This window comes from Cotesia glomerata, linkage group LG6 (genome assembly GCF_020080835.1).
Source record: "Cotesia glomerata isolate CgM1 linkage group LG6, MPM_Cglom_v2.3, whole genome shotgun sequence".
In the NCBI taxonomy this organism is placed as follows: Eukaryota; Metazoa; Arthropoda; class Insecta; order Hymenoptera; family Braconidae; genus Cotesia; species Cotesia glomerata.
In genome coordinates, this window is record NC_058163.1 from 11114623 (window position 1) to 11135640 (window position 21018).

A 21018-nucleotide genomic window follows, 5' to 3' on the forward strand; every position below is an offset into this window, starting at 1 on the left:
TATAATATATGATATATGATATAATATCCATTTGGGCCGACGCATTAAAGACGCAAGAATCATGGAGAAAGGCTGGACCAGTATATCGACTGAGTGCCCTACGAGTAGCTAGCGCCTTCCGCACAATATCAGAGGAAGCAGTGTGTGTTATTTCCGGTACTCTGCCTCTCAGAGTCCTAGCTGAGGAAAGACGGAACCTATATCAACGCAACCACACTGAGCCCTGAAGAACTCAGAAGGGAAGAACGGCAACACAGTATCGCAAGATGGCAACAAGACTGGAATGCTTCAGAGAAAGGTCGGTGGACGTACCGTCTCATACCTCGGATTGATGTGTGGTTCAGCCGGAGTCACGGTGAGATCAACTATTATTTAACGCAGATATTATCAGGACACGGCTGTTACCGGAAGTATCTTCACCGCTTTAAGCACGATGATACCTCAGAGTGCCCGTCCTGTCCAGGGGTCAATGAAGATGCGGAGCATGTTTTCTTTGTGTTTCCACGTTTCAACCAACAGCGCGATGAGTTAGGGAAGATTCTGAAAAAGAGAACCCAACCAGAGTCAATAGTAGAAGCAATGTTGTCGTCAGAAGCTGCCTGGAACGCCACAAGCACTTTTGCTACAAAGGTGCTTACCGAGTTGCGATCCATTGAGAGGAAAAGAGCGAAAGACAGAATCTAGAAGGAAGAAATAACATCTTAGCCACTAGAAGGAAGAGCGGCAGTTAATTTCTCTCCCCGCGAAGAAATGCCTTACGGCGGTACCATGGGGGATCAGAGGATAGAAGAGAAAGGGGTTTAGGGTTTAGTGGGTAGGGGCGTCAGCGTCGAGTTTTAGTATGACGCTGCGTCGAGTCGCCACATATCCAGGCTAAACAGGTATGCCTAGAATCCGTAAAAAGGATTCTCCCCCCTAAAAAACATACAGACACCATCGCGGGAATAATCAGGGAAGCTTCCTAGGACCTTGAAACGTCGAGATTCGATGAAAACTCGATTTTCGTAAAACGGGGTGAAAACAATAACTTCCCGATTTTTAAAAATCTTCGATTTTCCTAGCGGGAAGTTAAAAATTAAAAAACGATTTAGTTATCCAACGGAAGTGTTAAGAATTACTCTCATGTACGGCTCAGGTGAAGATATTGACAAGAACGCAAGTAACAAGAATTTCTTCCGGGCATGGGGTCAAGTAGACCCAGTATGACCACAACGTCATTTTTAAGAAGTGTGACCTCAACGGGTTAAAAAAAATCTGAAAATTACTGGTAAAAGTATTTTTCAATTTTTGAAAAGCTATAACTTTTGATCACCTTGATAAATCTGAATTTTTGACACGGCACCGATGCAGTTTTTTGAGCTCTAAAGATATCGTATAAGGTGAAATATCGATTAGTTCAGAAATCCTGAAGCTGTTATTAAAGAGTCGGAAAAAAACATTTTTTTCGAAATCTGTTGACTACGATATTTCACTGACGGATGAACCGATTCCAATTTGCCAAACGTTATTTGACGTCAATTTTTAAGATTAAGAGCTAATTAGGTTATTGAGACGATTAGTTTAGCAGCTCAAAAGTTATTTTAAAAAAACACGATTTCGGCAAATTTTTTTTTTTGGTTTTTTTTAGAATTTCTTAAAATCTATCCTGCCGAATCGATTCAAATTTCCAGGAAATCTAAGTTGAGAGGAACCCTTTCGATTTCTGTCAACCACGTTCAGTCAACCACGTTCCGATCAGTCAAGCCATTCAAAAGTTATAAAAGGCTTACACGCATAAACGCAGACACACACTTGAAGAGCTTAAAAGCATAGAACAGCTAACTTTTTGAGATCAGAGGCTCAAAATAACACATAAATTATATTTTTGAGCTCGAAGAGCTTAAAAACGTTATAAGTGCAATTTTAAGCATTTCGATACAAAATTAGCGGGAAGTTGCAGGGATGGCCTTTAAGGTCAACCGGTTTCCTAATTTTTAACTTCCCGCTAAAAAATCAATGATTTTCAAAAATCGAGGTTATTGGTTTTACCCCGTTTTGCAAAAATTGAGTTTTCATCAGATCTCGACGTTCTGAGGTCCTAGGAAGCTTCTCTGACTCAAAAAATTTGAGTCAATCAATTTTGAGAAATCGAAAAAATTGAATTTTTAAAAATTTGTTTTTTTTAGAATAACTTTTAAAAGGCTTTACCGATCAATTTCAAAAACTAATCAGCTCTTAACGTCAAAAGATCACGTTGATCGCCACCGGTCCGGTCAAAATCGGTTGATTCGTTCGTGAGATATCGTTGTCGAAAAAAATTGAAAATGTTTTTTTCAGAATTTCTATGAAACTTTTAGTCAGACTAGTTTGAGCTCTACGATACCTTAAAGAACTTAAAAACTGCGTTAAATGCCCTAAACCGCAAGATAATCGGTTGATTCATTCAAAAGTTATTGCGGTTTGAAAATTCAAAAAGTAGTGTTATATGAAACTTCTGACAGACTTTTGAGCTCAAAGAAGTCAAAAGCATAGAAAAGCTATCTCATTGAGCTCGGAGAGCCCAAAATAACACAAAAACTATATTTTTGAGCTCGAAGTGCTCAAAAACAAAATAAGTGAAATGTTGAGCGCTTAGGCATGGAGTTAGCGGGAAGTTGCAGGGATGGCCTTTAGGGTCAACCGTTTTTCTAATTTTTTTTTTCACTCATATGGAAAGAAAAGAATAGATTTCTTTCCTATGTAGAATGGTAACCATTACTATGTTACATAGTAACGAAAATTTTTGTGAGAATCCTGTGTAAATTTGCTGATAAAAATCTTAGAAATTATAATAAAAATATGAACAACCACTCATTCGTTGCGGAATTAAATTCTGAACATAATGATGTTGTTTTTTTATTTTTTTGATAAAATTTTCAATTTGTTATTAACAAAAAACATAAACAAAATAAAAATTCTCAGTTTTTCGTAAGTAACTCAATAATTATCGGTGATATCGAAAATCGGGAGAAAGATCCTTAAAGAAGAGGAAATTTCTGAAAAAAAGTCCCAACTTCCGGAACTCTAGCTTGAAAAACAATCATTTTTATTTAATGTAGAAAATAGGGTTTCGCGCGACCTTCATCACACGAACCCGCCGATGCTAAAATACCACGGCATTTGCGCGGAACCCTATTTTCAACATTAAATAAAAATTATTGTTTTTTAAGCTAGAGTTCTGCGAGTCGAAACTTTTTTTCAGAAATTTCCTCCTCCTTAAGGATCTTTTTCCGATTTTCGATATCATCGATAGTTATTGAGTTATTTACGAAAAAATGAGATTTTTCATTTTGTTGATGTTTTTTGTTGATAACAAATTGAAATTTTTATCAAAAAAATAAAAAAATAACATCAGTATGTTCAGAATTGAATTCCGCAACGAATAAGTGGTTGTTCATATTTTTATCACAATTTCTAAAATTTTTATCAGTAAATTTACACAGGATTCTCACAAAAATTTCCGTTACTATGTAACATAGTAATGGTTACTATTCTATTAGGTGTACAAAAAAGTTCTACCCGTTTTTTGACAAAAAAAAATATATTTAAGAATTTTAAATAAAATACAAATATTAATCAAAATAACCACCATCAGCATCTACTACCCTTTGCCAACGCTCAGGCAACTGATGAATCCCACGGCGATAAAAGGCTTGATCTTTTGACGAAATGAAATCATCTATTGTTTTTTGCATTTTGTTTCAAGTGTTTGCCAGCCAAGTAATTTTGCAATCACCGGAATAGATGAAAATCACACGGTGCAAGGTCTGGTGAATACGCCAGGTGCGGTAAAACTTCCCACTGTAAATCATTTATAGTTTGGTGGACGATTGAACTTTTACTGATTTCATCTGTTAATTTTTTTAATTGACAAATGTAGCGTTCTCCAGTAACGGTTTCTCCTGATCTGAGTAACTCATAATATAGCACGCTCCACTCATCCCAACATTTTCGACGTTTAGGATTCTCATAGTAAATCCACTTTTCGTTCCCTGTTACAAGTTTCCATAAAAAACTTTTTTAACTTCCCGATAAGAAAATCGAAGATTTTCAAAAATCGGGAAGTTATTGTTTTCACCCCGTTTTACGAAAATCGAGTTTTCATCGAATCTCGACGTTTCAAAGTCCTAGGAAGCTTCCCTGACTATTCCCGCGATGGTGTCTGTATGTATGTATGTATGTATCCATGTATGTGTGTGTGTGTGTGTGTGTGTGTTTGTGTGTGTGTGTAAATGTATGTAAACCTCTCATAACTTTTAAACGGCTTGACCGATTTGATCGCAGTTGGTGCCATTCGAAAGGGCTTCGCTGAACTTAGATTTGCAATATACTTTGAAACGATTCGGACCGGTAGATTTTGAGAAATCGCAAAAAAAGTACAAAAACAATTTTTTTAAATGGGGTTTTTTTGGAATAACTTTTAAACGGCTTTACCGATCAATTTCAAAAACTAATCAGCTCTTAACATGAAAAAACCACGTCGATCGCCGCCAGTCCGGTCAAAATCAGTTGATTCGTTCGTGAGTTATTGTTGACGAAAGAAAACCGAAAAAAGTGTTTTTTCGGAATTACTTCGAAATTTTTCGTTCTATCAAATTTACAAAATTTACAAAATTTAAATAAAGATTCTGTATGAAGCTTAAAAAACTGCGTCGAATGTCATCAACCGCGTGAAAATCGGTTCATTCATTCAAAAGTTATTGCGATTTGAAAATTCAAAAAATAGTCTTTTATCAAACTTCTATCGGACTTTTGAGCTCGGAGAGCTCAAAACTACACGAAAATTATATTTTTGAGCTCGAAGAGCTCAAAAACATCATAAGTGCAATTTCAAACGTGTAGGTATAGAATTGGCGGGAAGTTGCAGGGATGGCCTTCAGGGTCAACCGTTTTCCTAATTTTTTTTTTGTCGTGAAAGCAACGACAGGCAGGTGTCAACTCGTCTCTCTCATCTCTCTCGTTGTTGGGGTTAATTCATGAGGTACCCATTTTCTTTCTTTTTGAATCTTACCTAAAGCATGTAATCTTTCAGAAATAGCTTGTTGAGTAACGTTTAACTTTTTCGCAAGTTCTTGTTACGTTTGTGCAGAATCTTGATCCAGTAATTCTTGCAATTTCTCATCACTGATTGTTGAAGGCCTTTCAGAGCGTGGTTTATCATTTAAATTAAAATCTCCGTTTGTGAATTTCCGAAACCATCTTCGACAAGTACTGTCATCAATAACACTGTTACCATAAGTTGCACAGATTATTCTTTGAGCTTCAGCAGCACTTTTCCCTTGATGAAATCCATATAAAAGACAATGGCGGATATGCTCATTACTTACTTCCATTTTCAACTTAATAAAAAAATATATATATCGTAGATTAATATATTAAAAGTTAGATGAATTTAAAGAGTACAAACAGCTGTGCATGTACATATACGTATTCATAACTAACCTATAAATAGCTGTTAGATAACTCCATCTTTGAAAAACGGGTAGAACTTTTTTGTACACCTAATACATAGGAATAAGACCTAATATTCTTTTCTCTCCGTGCAGAATGAGATGTTCATTGAAATAGATGAGAGTTTTTTACCTCAACAGTAACAATTCTGTCGAAAATGAAAGAAAAACTGACAATTTAGGATATCGATACTGCCATTCTTATACTCCTCATCCCACATTTAGAAAATTTTACAGCAAACGATAGAAATGGTTTATATTTAACATTGATCAAATGAGATTCGACGGATGAAAATATTTATTTAAAAATAGTTATTAAACTATTTGACCTTTAAATTTTTTAATATGACTTGCATAATATTGTTATGATATATTTTTCAGAATATGTAAATTTGTAAAATTTTGTGGGATACGATGTATTAGAAAGGCAGTATCCATATGTTTTCCTTCGACTTCGAATAATTTTTGAAAGAGTAAATTTTTCAAAAAATCATACGAAATCTTTTTTGTAAAGGGTTCAACTTTCTAAGAAAATATCTATCGCAGTATATGGTTTATTGTTTGTATAACAAAATATAAAATTCCAAAGCTTAAAAATATTTTTTGTCATGTTTAAATTGGAAATTAAAAAATTTCATTCGTGACCTCTAAATATCAATATTGAAAACTCTAATTTCGATAAGATTTTAATTTTCGCATGATCTTATGAAATTTATGATCATTTAAAAAATATAGTTGTCGGTAAATATTTATCGATTTTTTTTTATACATCTTAATGATCATACTAGACATTTCGATATAATTATATAAATTTGTACATAATTAGATCTTGTAATACAAAATTATATTTAAGCGTTTCTTCTTTGGGAGTAAAATAAATAATTAAAAAAAATAATGTACTTGCTATCTATATTAGATTAAGACTATATTTAAACAAAAAAAAAAAAAACTCCATAAAAATCATCTACCGTTTGGTTGATTTATATTTATCGTTGAGTTATATTTATATTAAAGCTAAAAACTATTGCTATTGAAATAACTACATTTTATTTAGATTAAACAAATATTTTATACTTATACTTAAATTACTATCTAAATAAATGCCTAATATACAAAAATTTGACATGCTTGAATTATAATCGTTTACAGTCAGTAAAAAGTGTATAGATATCTAAAAATTCTAAAAAAAAATTTAGGTGCAAATTCAATTCAATATTTCACCTCTCGTTCGGCAGAACTTAATGAAGGATTTGGTGAATCAATATCATTACTGCTGTCATCATCATTATCTCTTTGACAAGCAGACTCGAGATGCTTATTAAGATATGACTTCAGTGCAAACGACTTGTGGCATTTGGGACATTCGTAATTTTTATCAACGGAATGAGTTTGCATATGAGCACGAAGATTCGATCTGTCGGCAAAAGCTTTGCCACAATGAGCACAACCATACGGTTTTTCACCAGTATGACTTCTTAGGTGGCCTTGAAGCAACCAGGGTCTTGAAAACATTTTTCCACACACACCACAGCTGTGAGTAAGTTTGTGAGTTAGTACGTGCATCGCTAAAGCAGGCATACTGACATAAGCCTTGCCACAATGAATACATTTTTTTGCAGATTGAGAATTAATACTTCTATGAGTTTGTTTATGTCGAGAAAGATTTGATGATGTAGCATATTGTTTGCCTGTAAAAATTAGAAAAATTTATATTGTTTATTATTAAAAAAATTAAAATCTATAGAACATTTTATGCCAAATCGACCACTTTGAACCCGACTCTTTTTGATATCAAAAGCCCTTTGTTTCATCAAAAATGGAATAAAAAATAACATTCGTTTTTTATTTTCTTCCTTTTTAAGTGTAGTTAAATAAACTCAAAAAAAAATTATTCATTGTAAATCTTTCAAAATTCCTAGAACTGTAGGATGTTAAATAACTTGAATTATAAAAAAATCCTCTTATTTAAAATTTTCATATTAATAAGTCATCATTAATTCTTAAGTATAAAAGTCCATACAAGGTATGTTTATTTTTCTTAATTAAAAAAAAAAATTAGAAAAACAAAAGAAAACAGGTAGAATTTGTATGATCTTGTACACTTAATATTTGATTAAATAAGTAAAATTGAAAAAATAAAAAAAATGGATTGTAAGAAAAACCAATATTAGAGAGCCAACACAAACAGATTCAAACGGGTTTCATTTGGCGTTGAATACTCCCTAAATTTAATCACTATTTAAAGAACGTACCACATTCGCAACAAATATATCGACCAGCTCTTGGTACTTCCAGCGGTTCAACAGTAATTTCTGTGATTGCATTGTTTTGATTAATAATATTACTTATTTGCTTCTTATTTTTTGATCGTCCATCCGCAACGAGAAGTGTATCATAAGTATAGGAAGCAGTTTTAACTTCTGTCTGTTCAATAACAGTTTGTACTTCTTTATCCCTTTGATTAGGTTGTAAGTTTGGATTATTATTTTCAATGTCACTGCTACATTCAGATATCGGTGGTGTTAAGGGAGGAGCTTCTAACGTAGATACTTGAGTAGCAAGAATAGAAGGTATCGTCGGAGTAGTATAAGTAAAGAGAATTTCTTGAACTGGGGACAGAGGTATAAATACACCACCAGAGGCTTGTTGCACGATAGTTGGTTCATATATTATCCCTGTTGGTTGCTGTTGATACACCGTTGCAGTATTTCCAGTTAAATCTATTGTATTGACTTGATAAATAGGAGGCTCTATAGATTGATAGATACTTATTTCTTGAACATTTTCAGTAACAGGAGATTCTACAATATTGTGAGGACCAACTGCAATACTTGGTGGTGGTAAAGGAGGTAGAGATCTTGATAACTCTAAAAGATCATGTGCTGCTTCCGTTTCTGCTGCTGACCTGTCTCGAAAAACGGGAGTTTCCTCAGCATCCTGGATTTCTGAAGCCAGAATTGCGGGGCTTCGACTTCGACTGTCTCCATTCACTATCGTAGGTGGTACTGTAGATATTACTTTCGATTCTGTATATTTCACTAGCTCACGGTCAAGAATTGGTGAATTTCTTTCTGATTGTAAAGATGAGTATGAACTTAAAGTAGAAGTTGATACAGAGCATATATTCTTTTCTATCACTCCATCTCTCAGAGGAAACTCCTTCCAATCTATAAAAATCAATAGATACACAAAAATTCTGAATGTTTTTGGTATATAATAAGTTGTTGATACATACCTTGGGAATTGATAGATGCGATAGAAACCTTAGAAGAATCTGTAATTGCAGTTGCTTGAAGTGAAGAAGAATCCTTAGTTTTACTCCAATTTTCGAACCCCCTCGTAACACTCATATATTTGTTGCATAATGCTTTTTTAACCATGTAACATCGCGGCATGATGGCCAGTTTTAATACACTCAGAAAAAAAGAGGAACGTGAACAGCGTAATTAAACAAATCTTAAGTGTTAAATTATCCTTTTATCTTAAATTTTGCGATGTTTTACGATGTTAATAGCACAACTTTTCATTTATAAAAAAGGTGTTAATCCTTATTAGTAGACTTATTTCTTTTGATTATTAAAAACTTGATGTATTTGATGGAATTATTAATTTAAATTCTATAATTTGTCGTTGCATAATTCTTCTAAAGACATTTATTTAATTTTAGTATTAACATACAATTCATCACAAAATGAGCTAAATAGTTAGATCAATATTAAGTAGTGGACTTTTTTGACTAAAGAGAATCACTCTTAATTAATATTGTAAATAAAGTTTATTAAATTGATTATTTTTCTAGTTTTATTTAATTGTACGATAATAAATGCATCTCTTTGTTGAATTATAATTACTACATTTAAATTTACCTTGTTTAATATTGCTTTCGTTGTATTTATGTGGGTGGAAATTAATTTTTACTTACTATAATTTAATATTGTTTATTATTAATTCATTATTACGATCGTATTATTATTCATTAGCTTTATAAAGCTATTTTATTTTGTAGATATAAAAGTATAAGTTTAGTTTATACATTTTTATTCTTAAGTTATTAATATTATTAGCGTCGTCGATCCGATAATAATCAAACAATATACCCGTGTCTTGCATGGTGTCTATATTATTTATGTTTCTTTCATAATTAATAATTAATCTTTTTCGATTTGCCTTCAGAAGAGGCTTCATTAAGGCAAATGCCACAGGATGAGCAACAAGTGGGACAACAGGTCGACTGAAGCTACCGCGCTCGTTCGCTATTTTAGTTATAATCGATACTTGAGCATTGCATTTTGTCGAGTGCTTTTATTTTTCTGCTTATTCTTTACAGCGTTAGATTTTGATTAATAGATTGAGAAACAATAAACGTGAATATTTAAACCACCATTTGAGTTATTAGTCCATTATTATCATAGAGTTAGTACTATTGTAAAATCTATCAAGTTGATATTGTTGAGACTTGTACACGACGTATATACTATTACAACCACCCCCATTACCACTACCACTTCAACCACTCACCCTCGTCAAAGCTTCATAGAGCTGACAGACTGACTCGTGTTTTAATCACTGTTTTTAATACTCATCCACTTACATACTAAATTTGAGGATTATTATTAAAATCCACTAATGCGTCACTTAATTTTATCTAGATGAGTAATAAAAAGTTTAAGAAAGTGTACCACCTGTAGGCGCAGAAGCAACAATTGTCCGCTGTAGTGCGGAAAGCAGACCGACTACATGGCTCATCCGGGTGTGGCTGAGGTGCAACTGCCGCTTTAAGACACCCTCACAATCTGGTGGTTAAAGCGCGTGCGTGTTTATCAGAGACAGTGCTATTGAAAGGGTTTCTACAACATCGAACCAGCAAAAAGAATATTGGATTAGGCTAACAGAAAGCGACCACCGGCTGTTCGACCAATAATGACGAGAGGAATAATGAAACCTGTGTCATTTTGTTGATGTGTGGTGCATCGATTTTACAATACCGAAGCCATTAGACTAGCAACACCTGTTACTGCGCCAAATAATATGGCGCTGCATGCGCACCCTTTTTCACAAGCTCATCTCTACTTGTTCTTTCGCTAATCAATAAAGTTGCTGTATATGACAATGCAATCAAACTAACTTTTCAGGTAATCTTCAGCTACAAAGAGATACGCTAATCGTTGAACAGTTATATAATCGTTATTCAGTGAATATAATTAGTAATAAATTAATTATTTAATTGTGTGAATTAAAAAATATAAAAAAAGTTCAGTTCTACTAGCTAGCAATTCAACTTCCCGCTCAACGAATCTTCAACAATGAATGCTTTAGTTCATAGAATATGAAAACATCGAAGCAACCATTGCATATATTGAGGTTTAGATTTTTTTCGAATTCCTTTATAGAAACTTGTAAATTTTTCTAACGAAATAATTATATTCAGTGCAAAAATAAAGTTTTTCAACAGATGTAGATGTTGTAAGATGCTATGATGCTATTTTAACAACTAATAGTTCCCATGTGTATGTTCTCGCGCATGCGTGTGTGTGGATGGATGTCAGTTTATATTTTGTAACTTTTGAAAAAATTAACTGATTAAGATGTAGTTGGTGACATTCATTAATGAATGAATTGAGAGGCTTTCATTAGATTTAGGTTATCTTACAATTTGTGCTGAATTAATTCGGCAGATTATAGAAAAAAAGTTAATCAAGCTGATTTTCAAGATGAAATTTTCAGTGCAATATTTTTTTTTTATTTTATTAAAACTTAACTATTTTCATTTATTGATATGGTGTAACTTTTAAATAATTTTATCACTTCTATATACTTATCACTTTATTAAAAAATTGCTAACGTCTACCGATTGACAATCGGTTGACTTAACCAATTATTTTTCAATAACCTCCACTGAAAAAAGCGGTATATTTATTTATTTATTTATTTATTTAACAGTACATTGAACCCTACAGCAATGCCAATGATTGGGTTCCATAGAAAAAGAAATGTATATAACAATTGTTTTATTATAGTAAAGCTTAAATATAAAATTAATAGTAGTAAGTCTATGCTTTATCTGATAAATTGATCATATATTATTTGATAGTAATTAACAATTAGATAGGATGCACTAAGTCAGTGTCCAATTGAGGAACAAAGTTTTGCAAGAGAGCCAACATTATTTATCGTGTGGATGTCAAGGCTGTTATCAATTTTATAAAACAAGTTAAAAGCATACATTAAACGATAAATAGGAGCAGATACAGCGAAGTTAGTACTCGTTAGTGGAAGTTGAAAGGGAACATTACTTCTCCAGGTCGGAGTTCTGAAAGTAATTGATTCTAGAAGTCTCGGACAATCAACCTTGCCCTGTATCAGTCGCGTCAAGAAAATAGCACTGGCACATAGTCAGCGGTCCTTTAAAGAAACCATTTTAAATCTACGACAAAGTTCTTCCTTATCCGAGCCCGGTTTAGGGTAAATTCGGTCAATTTTCCATACTAAAAATTTAAGGAATTTGTGTTGAACTTTGTCGATCTTATTGATGTGAACATCAAAGATAGGAGACCAGACCACCGCAGCATACTCGAGACGCGATCTAACCAGGGAAAAGTATACAGATTTAATGGCTTTGATTGAGGTTAAGTTACGACTAGATCTATTTACAAATCCTAACATCTTCCACGAGGGGGTAACCACTGCATTGATGTGAGGTTGAAAGTTTAGATTATTGTCAAAAACAACACCCAAGTCGCGATGAACAGACACTCTCAAGATCTGGGTGTCACCAATATAATAATCAAAAAGTATAGGCGACTTATTTCTGTAGTATGACATTATTTTACATTTTTCACGATTTAACATTAATTCATACTTATTACATAGGTCAACAAATTGATTTATAAACAATTGGAGCCTTGAGCAGTCCCGCACTGATCCAATAGTGACATAGAGCTTGGTGTCATCAGCGAATGCATCAATTTCACAATTTAAATCACTATTTCTTAGGCTAGATAGGAGTATATAAAGTTATACTAAAAATTGATGTCCCACGGAAAAAGAAGTATCTTGATTCAAGAGAATAATTATTGAATCAAGGAAATTATAGTTTTTTAAAAATTGAAATGATGATTTTACCAGTAATTTTCGGATTTTTTTTCAGATTTTTGAACTCTCGAAATCAAAAATCTCAAAAAAGTTAAATCAACACTATAATATTTTTGAATGCCTTTAGCTTATAACAACTAAATTTAGCGGAAAGTTACACGAATTACCTGCAGGGTTAGCCGCCATCCAAATTGTTATTTTCATTTAGGCGTTTACGAAAATTTTTTTCAGCTAAACCATCCCGTAAACCTGATAGCCTATTTCTTGAGCTTTAACTTCATTTTTGTGCCATTTCTATACATCAATTTCTTGCAGAAATGTCTGGCTTTGATGCAAAAATATTCTTTTATTGTTCAATACTGGTATAATACGTAGAGGTACAGGAGGTTATCCCTCGTAATAAAACAGTTTTTGGTTCATGCCCGCGCTAAATTGTAGACATCTATATCACCAACGAGTAGTATATTACCAGTATGGTTATCGCTCGTTTCCCCTGATAGCCAAGTTGGCTGCAACTTTCTGTCAATCTACTGCCGCAACTTGTCACCAACTTGGCGGCAACTCTTGGAAAGTAACTCGGTTGGTGTCAACTTGTTCACCAAGTTGTCACCAAGTTGTCGGCAAAAGTTGCTCTGAAACTTTTTCACACCAAGTTGACGATAAGTTTCTCAAGAAATTTGGTGACATATTGCGGCAGTAGATTGGTCTCTTTTTTCTCAGAAACTTGTAGCCAACTTGGCGCCAACAGTTACAAATTCGGAAGTTGACCGCAAGTTGTCGCTAAGTTGGTGGCATCTATCTGACACCAACTTGGTTGGTCTGAAACTGTGGCTATCAGGGTCGTTCATCTGCTTTTTATCGACTGTAGGTATGCTTGAGCTTTCTTACCATCTGTGGCACTGGTGGGAAATTCCGTGATTTCAATTCCGTTATTTCACATCTAATTTTCACCATTTTGAATTTTAACTCTGCCCTTCTGAAGCCGCCATCTGCCATCTTGAATCTTATTACCGCCATTTTAAATTCTACTTTCCGCAATTTTTTGCCATTTGGGAACCCTAATCGCCATCTGGTCGTCACTATCCGTCATTTTGAATTTTAACTTTCGCCATTTTATTGAAAAATACAGCTGTGATCTCAGCATTGCTTAGATCACAGTCGCATTTCATTCTTTATAATCTAAAAAAGTTAATATATTCTATTTCTATGAATTTCTAGTGTACAGGCGTTTTCATACTCCTTTACACCCCAAGCTTTTCTCAACATTAATGAGTTGTTGCTTGGTTACTGCTCTTTATTTTGCGGCTGTGGTCCGACGTGTACTTTCTGCACCACATTTACCCTGAACCTCACCTCTCAGGCTGTTGGAACAGAATCATGGGGAAACCACAGAGAAAACCCATGATAGTACAGTCGGGGCTGGGCTAAGTCTACAGTGATTGATAAGAAACTCTTCTTTATCGACCATTGGAGCATTAGGCCCCTCTCCTAGTGTGCAGAGATCCCTCGCGCTAGCCAACGGCTGTGTTACAGGTCTACTCATAGAGCCAACGCCGACTAGAGTGGTCATCCATCCAAGTTGTTGCTTAACTGGGTGATCGCCTAAGTCAGACGTGTGCCACGCAACTATCTCTGCCACTTTCAGAGGCTGGCAACGTAACGCACACATTATTTTATTTATAATCGCTGAAAAAATATTCTTGCGTGCTGGGATCAAACCCTGATCCCACTCTTTCAAAATGCGGGTACCAAGCCGATCAGGCTATTGCCAGCCTTTCCTAAAAAAGTTAATATATTTTGTAACGTTACATTTTATGTAGCGTTACAGTAATAGTGTATTTGAGTAATATTGTGAGTTTATGTTGTGTGAGTACGGTAATGTCGTAGTATTGAAAACTATCGTGAGTGTATGTGAGTAAGTTAGTTGTCTCGAGGATGTCGAGCTGCACTGCGGAAAAGTGACCGATGTAACGTGTCTTCCGGTGGTCAGTTACCGACGACTGAACTTAGGTTCAGCCTCTTAGAGTGAGGTGATTATCGCGGAGGAGCGAAGTGGAAGTTTGTGTGTCTGGGAGTAGCGTGAAAGTGAGTTGAGTGCATGTAGCAGGTGGCATGAATGTAGTGGGGGTACGGTGAGAGGCAGTCTGGCTGGAGTAGTGAATGAATAAGGATTGTTTTGTGTGTAAGTCTGGCTTGTGATTGGATTTAAAAAGAGTCTTGTGGAGATCCTCGTAGAGGATGGACGTACCGTGGCTGCTAGGCAGCGTTAGATGTGTACCGTGAAAAGAAGTCAGTTGCGAGCTCTCGTAAAGTGAGCATCGTGTTTGAGAGTTGAGTTAGTCTCTCGTATCGGAGCCGGCACGCCTCACGTTTGCTATTACCGTAGACGAATGGCCCGAGCCATTGTCTTTGTTTAGTGTTCGTTTGAGACTGCTTCCGCGATATTTTAAATCTCGATTTAGTTTATTTTTCCGATTAAGAAGGTTGAGTGTTAGTTCAAGAGTACCGATTAATGTACTAGATATCGTTTAGTCCCGTTTTTGTAAAGAAATTACTTCCTCTGAGAGACCGAATCACGACCCTCTCTCCATAACCAGCATAACTGAGCGACACCGAGGTATTCCGTTACCGTCGAGGCCACTCTTGGTCTTCTAGGAATATAACAATTAAGTTATCATATCCCGGTTACCGATACCGGTGAAACAAAAGTCGGCTGGCGCCTGTCGGGGTTCCTGGAGGATCGAGAGATGGCTGAGATGGACGAAGTGTAACGTAGTGAATTATAGTTTGCCGTGAAGATCTACTGCGTGAGAAAAATCTACGTTACAATTCAAACTTCATGTATGATGAGTACATACGAGAAATCATAACATCTAGCGGATAAAATCTCAACTGCGCAGTAGATGACGTCATCTAACAGGTCGAAACCTGTTCAAAGTCCTGTAACTGCGTAGTAGATGAATCATACTTTTCTAGAATTGTCTATCTTCGTAGTAGATGACGTCATCTGAAAAGTTTAAACCTGTCTGCGGGAACTCGTTCCCAGGAGTTTCCTTTGTTCTTTTACCACTGCGCGATGGATGAAGTCATCAGACGGGTCAAAACTTGTTTGCAGCAAGGGACGGGGTAACTGGGATGACTCATTTCCTTTGTTCCATTACTACCGGCAATAGATGACGACATCAAACTGGTTTTAAGGTAAAGAAGTTGGGGTAACTGCGTAGTATCATCTGACTATACAGGGTGTCCCAGAAGTAACGGACGCCATTGTAGCATCTGATAAACAAAATAATTCTGAGACGAAAAGTCCTTAGCTATTTTTCAATCAGACGCATAGATAATTAATTATTAATTAAAATAACGTCCTTTTATGTGTTAGAGAGAGAGAGAGCACTAGTGTCCAGTCAAGTGCATTCAAAACGAAGATGCTTGCACGTGTGAATGTGTAAGTAAATATGTGTGACTACGTTAGCTATAGAAGCTAGTTAGTCATACAGTTAGTTGTGTCTTTGTTTGGCACGTACTTTACTGGATACTGGCGCTCTTTCTCTAACAAATAAAGAGACGTTATTTTTAATTAATAATTAATTTAATTATCAATGAGGTTAATAAAAAAATGGCTAAGGACATTTCGTCTCAGAATTATTTTTTTCATCAGATGCTACAATGGCGTCCGTCACTTCTGGGACATCCTGTATAAGCAGCTCGTTCAGAGCGTACTTCACAAAAACGAAGTACGCGTCTTCAATTAAGTGTCCAGGGCTATCTTCAAGTAATCTGTAAAGTTTAGAGCAGTGAAGTTCACGAGTATAGTTCAGTGAAGTACGAGAGTATAGAGAATTTCACGAGTGTAGTGTAGTAAAGCACGATGATATAGTAAAGTTCACGAATGTAGTGTACTTAATCTATCGTTAGATAGTATTTTTTAATTATATTAAAAGTAGTGCTAATCTTTCAAAATGGCATATTCTAATCTTATTGATGCTTTTCAAGACTTAGTGAATACAGTGACTAGATCGTATGGTTATTTATTAGGACAGCCCATCACTCATCAACAGTATCAAAGGTGCTAAAGAGTGTGTGACAAGACCATTGAGTACTTCAAAACAATCTTATTGGATCCACAGACAACGGTTCAAGTGTGAAAAATTCTTTAGGCCCATATTATCCAGCTAAATTGGTTCTCAGATCAATTTTCCCGACTCGACAACCATGCAGTTGGCGGAGATCTTGGAAATAATCAAGGAGTCAAATGGCAAGAGTTGGAGAACGCCTTCGCTGGAAACATCCGAACTGGTTGTGTTATCAATCAACATCACAAGGATCCAAAGTTATTCTTACAGGACTCTCGAATTACAGTTATTGAAAAAGTGCAAGATGCCTTGAAAAATCTAGTAGGTCTAAAAGTAAACGTGGTATTAAATTTCCCATTAAGCTTTGTGATATTCCAAAATTTGAAAAGATGAATTATTTAAATAAACATTAATGTATACGGTATTGAATCAGAATTTACAGGGAAAAAAGACTGAAAAAAGTACTATCATCCTATTGTATTTAAGTAATTTTACGTCTGAGATAAGAACAATTCACCTATTAATGGTACAAAAAAGTGTGACTTATTCCTATGATCTCAAAAATTTTGAACAAAAAAATTTTCTTTAAGTGGTTTTTTTAAAATAACTTTTAAACGGCTTTATCGATAAACTTCAAAAACTAATCCGCTCTTAAGCTTGAAAAACCACGTCGATCGCCGCTAATCCGGTCAAAATCGGTTAATTGGTTCGAGAGATATCCGCGACGAAATAATTGGAAACAAGTGTTTTTTTAACTTTACTCCGAAATTTTTTGTAATAACTTTTCAACGGCTCTATCGATCAATTTAAAAAACTTATCATCTATTAACATCAAAAAATTACGTCGATCGCCGTCAAGCCGGTCGAAATCAGTCAATTCGTTCAAGAGATATCGTGAACGAAAGAAAACCGAAAAAAGTGTTTTTTCGGAATTACTCCGAATTTCCTAATTTAATCAATTCAAACTTGAAGATTCTTCATGAAATTCTTCAAAAAGTGATTGTGGTTTGAAAATTAAAAAAATATTGTTCTATGAAACGTCTATCAGACTTTTGATCTCGAAGAGCTTAAAAGCATAGAAAAGCTCTCTCTTCAAGATCGGATAGCTCAAAATAACACCCAAATTGTATTTTTGAGCTCGGAGAGCTCAAAAACATCATTAGTGCAATTTTAAGCACCTAGGTATGGAATTAGCGGGAAGTTGCAGGGATGGCCTTCAGGGTCTACCGTTTTTCTAATTTTTTTAAATTACTATATCTCGATAACAAAACGGTGAGGTGCTACTTTTATTTTTTTAACTTATTCTAAAAACATTTTTTAACACTCTCCTACTTTTTTTTCCAATTCTGTCAAGAGAATTTTTTAATATAATAAAAAATAGTTAGAGAGACCGAACATTTTCCATACTTTAAATGGGACATGACCCTCAAAATCGCGAGCTTTGTCTTTAAATATCTTGCGATCTAAACGGTCAAAAATTTTGAAATTTTAGGAATTCATAAATAAAGCTATTTTGAAACCGTGAAAAAAATTTCAGCCGAATCTGTCGAAAAGTAATTTCATGCTGGAACTACCTTAAGCTTCAATTTAAATGTTCACATAGTTTTCTAAAGCAAAAAATATCATATTAGGATTATTTTTTAAAAATTCTACTCTTGCAGTCATTTTGTCCACATAGAACTGACTGAAAAGTACTGAAGTACCGTAATTTTTTTTTTTTTCTTTATCGAACGTTGTTGATTCAAAAGTAAACTTTAAGAGATAAAAACGTTCTGAAAGGAAGTTTGATAATTTAAGGAAGTTTAAAATGAAATCTACTTCCATTTTGGATGCCGAATAGCTTTATTTTTTCTTTATTTTGTTATTCAATACACAGCGTTGGTGCGATATTCATCCTATTTTGGCTGCACACTATATGTTGACCACACGAATAAACAATAATCTGAGCAACATTCGTTGTGTGTCACACACTAGAAATACAAATATTATAGAGTCAGTTTCAAGGTATTATATTTACCAGCAATATATATATATATATATATATATATATATATATATATATATATATATATATATATATATATATTTTATTATTACTTACTTTTTTTCCGGCCACCGTACATCCTCGATATTGATCAGCCATCACCATCGAAGCAACAACCATAATGGTGACGACTGCTAATCCCAGTAGTTTAATCATTTTTTCAACTATTCAATAATTCACTTGTTGTCAAAGTCCTGCACGCGTAGTATTTATAACAAGCCAACAATAAATTATCTCAGTCATTAGAAGAAATCACGTGATTAGCCAATAGCGTAGAAGCTGTGCATTTGATTTTTAACTTCCCGCTAAGAAAATCAATGATTTTCGGAAAATCGGGAAGCTATTGATTTTACCCCGTTTTGCAAAAATCGAGGTTTCAATAGATCTGAACGTTAAAGCCTTAAGAAGCTTTCCTGACTATTTTTAATATGATGTCCGTACGTCTGTATGTATGTATGTATGTATGTATGTATGTATGTATGTATGTATGTATGTATGTATGTATGTATGTATGTATGTATGTATGTTTTTTTTTTTTTTTTTTTTTTTGTAAAGAGGTACGAAAAAAGATCTTCAAAAGACACTAGTATCGTTAACTCTGCCGCCCATCTTTCGGCAGATATCGATAGTCGGTAGTGTGGAGATTTTTACCCACTAAAAAAAACATTCCTCTTCCCCGCTCCCCTAGATGGTACGGGGAGGACTGGATTGGAACCGCATTAGCATTACTTCAATCCAGTCGTGCTGCGTCTCACGACGCCTACTCCTGGCTACTGGTCCCTTTCTGCGATTTTGTCTTTCAGGAGGTGCTGTGCATAAACTGCAACAGCTGACCAGTTTTCCTCTTGTTTGATCATATAGGTCACCAGGCTAGAGGGGAGAGCCTGGTGCCTATGATCTCTTCGGTGCTTCTTCTGTAGTCCTTCCATCGAGCACACTCGAAGAATGTGTGTTCGGCGTCGTCGATTTTATCCGGGCAGTATTTGCACGTTGGTGTGCTGTGCAAACCCATCTTGAAAAGATAGGCATTGAACTGCCCATGTCCCGTCAATAGCTGGGTCAGGAAGAAGTCTGTATCTCCGTGCTTCCGAGAGAGCCAGACATTGATGTTTGGGATCAGGCGCGCCGTCCATCTGCCCATCTCTCCCGATGTCCATCGGTCCTGCCACTCTTGCTGCGTTTCCGCCTTTATCCTCGTTCTTGCGTCCTTCATGTTATCATCACTGTCTTTAGCGTCATAGAGTTTTGCTCTTTTGAACGCTAATAGGTCGATGGGCGCGGCTCCTGCAATGACCAATACAGCCGCTTCGGAAACTGTGCGGTAGGCGCAGGCAACCCTGAGAGCGCCTCGCCGCTGTACTGCTGCGATCTTTCGCCGGTAGGTCTTCTGCTTTAATATGTCTGCCCATATCTCCGCTCCATAAAGCAGTACCAAGTGGACTGCTTCTAGAAGAACTCTTCTCTTTTTTGTTCTTGGTCCCATGGTGTTGGTCATAATTCGTGCTAGGCTAGACACAGTCTTGCTGGCTTTCTTGCATGCACTGTCGAGGTGTTCACGGAAAGATAGTTTCTCGTCTATCATTACCCCTAGATACCGCAGGGCCCTTGTTGACGTCAGCGTTGTTCCTCCCATGTCCATAGCGAATGGTTTTGGAAACCATTTTTGACGGGTCAAAACGACCATCTCGGTTTTCTGTTTGGCGAGTTTCAGGTGATGCTTATCGAGCCAAGTCTCGACGGTGTCGATGGTTTCCCGAACTAGCAGTTCGGCCTCTTCCACGCTGTCCGCCACTATAGTGGCTGCAACGTCGTCTGCAAAGCCTGTTAGCTCTACTTGCTCTGGCAACGGGATTTCAAGAAGCTCGTCGTAGTCTGCGTTCCATAGATCAGGCCCCATTATTGAGCCTTGCGGCACGCCAGCCGTTATGGCGTATTCTTGTGGGCCTTCAGTAGTTTCCACTATTAGCACTCTATCGTCAAGGTAGTTGTCGACTAGTGCCAGATTTTCTGGCTCCGCGTCAAACTTGTGCTCCAGAGCGTCTAAAATGTCTCCCCAATTTGCGCTGTTAAATGCGTTTCTGACATCTAGCGTGAGGAGAAGACATACTTTACGAGCTTTGAGGCTACCAGACCATGCTTGTGTTGCTGTCTTTATGACTTTCTTGATCGCTCCGACTGTCGAATGACCTTTCCGGAAGCCATGCTGGTTGGTGGCAAAACCTCCAGCACGGTCGATGTATGTATGTGTGTGTGTGTGTGTGTGTGTGTGTGTGTGTGTGTGTGTGTGTGTGTGTGTGTGTGTAAACCTCTTATAACTTCTGAACGGCTTGAAAATTGCGGT

General features: G+C 35.7%; 1 protein-coding gene and 1 long non-coding RNA gene across 3 annotated transcripts in view; both read right to left on the reverse strand.

Annotated features, from left to right (window-relative positions):
* The window catches only part of LOC123266475 (protein escargot-like), a 65714-nt gene extending 55461 nt beyond the window's left edge, over window positions 1-10253 (reverse strand). The window contains exons 1-4 of one of the 2 annotated variants that reach the window (XM_044730715.1): window positions 8704-10253; window positions 7721-8635; window positions 6690-7156; window positions 5588-5617 (exon numbers count right to left, since the gene is read on the reverse strand). In XM_044730715.1, coding sequence (XP_044586650.1) covers window positions 5603-5617; window positions 6690-7156; window positions 7721-8635; window positions 8704-8863 — 1557 coding nt within the window. In that variant the 5' untranslated portion in view covers window positions 8864-10253 and the 3' untranslated portion in view covers window positions 5588-5602. Of the gene's footprint in view, window positions 1-5587; window positions 5618-6689; window positions 7157-7720; window positions 8636-8703 lie in introns of those variants that run through there. The other variant, XM_044730714.1, reaches the window with a different exon arrangement.
* Window positions 10254-18485: 8232 nt separating this feature from the next.
* Window positions 18486-18936, reverse strand: LOC123267836. The gene is made up of 2 exons (XR_006510140.1): window positions 18735-18936; window positions 18486-18603 (listed from the first exon to the last, which is right to left on the reverse strand). It is a non-coding gene; the product is annotated as an uncharacterized LOC123267836 (long non-coding RNA).
* Between the last annotated feature and the right edge of the window lie 2082 nt (window positions 18937-21018).